Source organism: Balaenoptera acutorostrata, chromosome 3 (genome assembly GCF_949987535.1).
Source record: "Balaenoptera acutorostrata chromosome 3, mBalAcu1.1, whole genome shotgun sequence".
NCBI lineage: Eukaryota > Metazoa > Chordata > Mammalia > Artiodactyla > Balaenopteridae > Balaenoptera > Balaenoptera acutorostrata.
Window position 1 is genome coordinate 183,697,140 of NC_080066.1, and position 3,944 is coordinate 183,701,083.

Here is a 3,944-nt window from a genome sequence, read left to right on the forward strand (position 1 = left end):
GATAGATGGGGAAAGACAGACAAGCCTGACTCCATGAAAAAAGTCTCAAGTTTAGGGAGAAGAAAGTTCCCTGGAATCATTGTTTCTTAGTTGTGGCATGTGAACTCTTAGTTGTGACATGCATGCGGGATTTATTTCCCTGACCAGGGATTGAACCCGGGCCCCCTGCATCGGGAGCTCAGAGACTTACCACCTACTGGACCACCAGGGAAGTCTCTCCCTGGAATCATTACGGAGGGAGCGTGCAGGGCGGCAATGATCCAGCGGAGAAACCAAAGCTTCTGAGAGAAAACCCGTCCATGACATCTGCGCCTGCACTGAAATTGGTCCTCTTTTGTCCTGATGAACCCGAGCGCCACCTGTTGGTTAGAGAGGCCCCTGCAGGGAGGGTCGTGTCTGGACTCACCCTGACTTCTCACTGAGCCTCCTGGGACAGTAACACAGGGATGTGTCTTAGATCATCACGGAGCTGAGCTGCAGGGAAAACTGAATTTGTGAGGTTTGTCTGGAGGTGGAGAGTCATGTTTGGAGAGACAGGTTGTATGATGTGCTATTCCCAGAACCAAAGCACCGCAATCACCACAGCTCTTTCCCTGGGGGCTGAGGGATCCAGTCCCAGCAGTCAGCACTGTTTGTGATGGAGAATCCAGAGACTGAGCAGGTGAGGGAGCGGGTCTTCAATAGTCCTGGGCCCGATTCCTGCACCAGCACCTGGGACAGGACACCTGGGAAAGGAGAAACAATGAGACACCCACTTCGCAGATGTCACCCCATAATTCCACCTTCCTCAGACCCAGGAGATGCTCACAGCTGAGAGATGCCAGCAAGAGGAGGAGTGACCAGAAGGTTTTCATGTTCATTTTGATTAATGCTTTGACTTTCAGAGAGTTATGTCAGTGAAGATGAGAACCCTGACTCTGAGTAGCACAGGTGCTGTGTTTTCCCCTTGAGCCTGGGTGTGATGTGCAGGTGGGAAGCATGTTTCCATATAAAGATGGTCACGGCTGGTCCTTGTCTAGGGCGCTGGAGGAGGGTGCTGGCTGAGATTCAGGGTGGACACAGCTTCATGTCACCTCTGAAGAATGGGTGATGTTTCTTTTCCAATATGATACTTATATTTCCATATATGTCTATCTGCGTCTATATTATAGGTGTATTAGTTGGCTAGTGTGGCCATTACAGAATAACAGACTGGGTGGATTAAACAACAGAAATGTATTCCTCTCAGGCCTGGAGGCTAGAAGTCTAAGGTCACAGTGTCAGCAGGTTTGGGTCCTTCTCAGGCGTTTCTCCTTTGCTTGCAGATGGATCTCTTCTTACTGAATCCTCAGATTGTCTTTTCTCTGTGTGTCTGTGTGCATCCCTGGTTTACTTGTATGTTCATTATTACTCTTCTTAAGTGTGACAAAGACCCTTGACCACCCCTTAGCCAACAGGCTCCTTGTAATGCTCTTCTCAACTAGTCTTGACCTGTGGGCTTCTGCGTTTATACTTGCATGGTGAGGTTTTGGCAAGACCCCTGCTAAGTGAGAATACTGAGAATCCCCCACCCTTGAGCTCTGATCACCCTCAGTATTTGATGAAATCCATCAAACCTCCTATCACACACACGGTAGCTGATCACCCTGGTCTCTCTTTAGCAAGAATCCTTGTGAGTCTATGTAACCAGAATCCCCTTAGCCTTTATTTCTTCTCTTAATAATTTCCAGTCCACTCCACCCCACCTTCTTTTTGGCCCTAAGCCCCACTTGCTCTGCTGTATTTGGAATTAAGCTAAGCTTCCAAGGCTGCATCCCATATGCAGCAGCGAGTTTTGTCTTCATGTTTTTGATGAGCTTTGTATTGGAAACATGAGTATCATTTTCAAGACCCATGGCCATATAACTCATGCCTGAATGAAGCTGATCTCTCATGTATATTTTCCCTAAGTCCACTCACAGCCATTTGTACGTAGGGACACTAGACTGTTCTTCAGCCCGAGGCCTGTGACTACCTTAAACATTCGCCAAAAATCCCAGAAATGTGAAAAGCATGGCACTAATTTGACCCCAGAAAGTGCTCAATTACATGACGGGAGTTGAAACAAGAAAAGAGAGCATCACCTTGACTGACCTCAGCAAGGAATGTGTGTGTGTGTGTGTGTGTGTGTGTGTGTGTGTGTTGTGTGATGCAAACAACTGGCTACATTGTTAATGTCTGTGAATGAGCAGAAAATGACAGTGTTTATTTTGGGGTGCTCATAACAGCTAGAAGTAGGTGAATTTGCAGATATGGAATCTGTGAATAGTGAGGATCATTGCATGTGCAGTATTGGAGCACTCTGGCATCAGAGTCTATAACACTGCCTGCTGCAGAATTCAAACTGTTTGTGCAGGTTGCCTGAAAGCAGGAGGGTATGTCTCTTTCTTCCACATGTACAAAAACAAAACAACAATTCATAATGTTTAAAAATCTCATGTGCCTTCTCATGATATTTATCAGTTTCACGAACTTCAGGCTCAAAGTCAACATTATGGTGGGCCGCTGGGTTGTTTTGAGCTCCTTTGAGAAAAAGAAAAATAAAGAAATGAAAAACAACCTTAATTCTTGAGTCTTATATGTGTGTGTGCATATGAATAAATATATATACACAACTATAATAAAAATAAAAATTAAGCAAATATGTACATGCACACAAAATTTTATAGACACAACATAATCCACAACAATGAAACATTAGGATACAGAACAGGGTCCCTGGTGGAGCTCCTGGGCAGGAAGAGGAAAGCAGAGGTTCTAACAAGAATTCCCTCCCAGCCCCTCTCTGCACCTGCTGCAGGCCTCAGCCCTGTACTTCTTAGGGTCCTGATCGCCCTCTGGTGGTTACGGGCCTCCGTGCAAGGAGGTTTGTGTCTGGGCTCACACTGACTTCCCCTCACTGTGTCTTTCGCCCAGTAATACACGGCGGTGTCTTCAGTTGTCAGGCTGCTCAGTGATAAATAGACTTGGCTCTTGGAGGTGTCCCTGGTGATGCTGAGCCGGGACTTAAGAGTTGGGTTATAGCCTGTGCTTCCACCACTGCTAATTGCACCAACATACTCCAGCCCCTTTCCTGGAGGCTGTCGGACCCAGGATACACCATAACTGGTTAATGAGAATCTGGAGACAGTGCAGGTGAGGGAGAGGGTCTGGGAGGGCTTCACCAGGCTGGGTCCCGACTCCTGCAGCTGCCCCTGGGTCAGGACGCCTGTGGACAGAGAGAACCACGGTGACTCATGGGCTCAGATGCAGCTTCCCCGTGTGTTCATGGCTGAATCCCTGAGACACTCACCTCTGGGAGCTGACACCAGAAAGAGGAAGAACCACAGTGGATTCATCTTCTTGCAGATGAGATTCATCAAGCCCAGAAAATGTCTTCAAGCATGAGGAGAAACCCGTATTTAAGTGAACTGGTACTTTGTTTTTACCTTGTGGTCTAAGGCAATATTTGCATATAGGAGGGACCTTTTTATAAAAAGCATCAAGTAGTGAAGGGATGTCCCTGTATCTGGGGATCCCCCTGTGATGAGGGGGCTGGCTGTGCCCTCAGAGAACTCAGCCCCCACCTGGGGTCCCCATCCTGATGCCTGGGGGACCCTTTGCCCAGGAATGAAATGATGCTGAAGGGCTAGTCAGGAAATCAGCTGTGCTCAAGGATTAATGGCAGATTTGGGGAATAGACTTTAATCCCATGGATGTATATAATTCAAATAAATACCCATCCAACATTCAGGGTCTTCCAAGTTGTCAGACTCAGACTCCTGTTTTTTCTTTTCTGCATTACCTCATGTATATTTCCTGGATGTGCAAGTATTTGAGACAACCATACATGTAATAATCACATTGAATTCAGAGAGAATTAGGTAAAATTTAGTGTTTATCATAATTCACAACGGACTTCGTGTTTCCCTTAACTTGGGTGAACA

At 46.7% G+C, this 3,944-nt stretch overlaps 1 gene segment (V, D, J or C); it reads right to left on the reverse strand.

The window, feature by feature from the left end:
- Positions 1–576: 576 nt before the first annotated feature.
- On the reverse strand, positions 577–3,386 carry LOC103004077 (immunoglobulin heavy variable 4-59-like). The segment is given in 3 exon segments: positions 577–725; positions 2,903–3,226; positions 3,311–3,386. Coding segments are annotated over 3 exon segments (540 nt in total).
- Between the last annotated feature and the right edge of the window lie 558 nt (positions 3,387–3,944).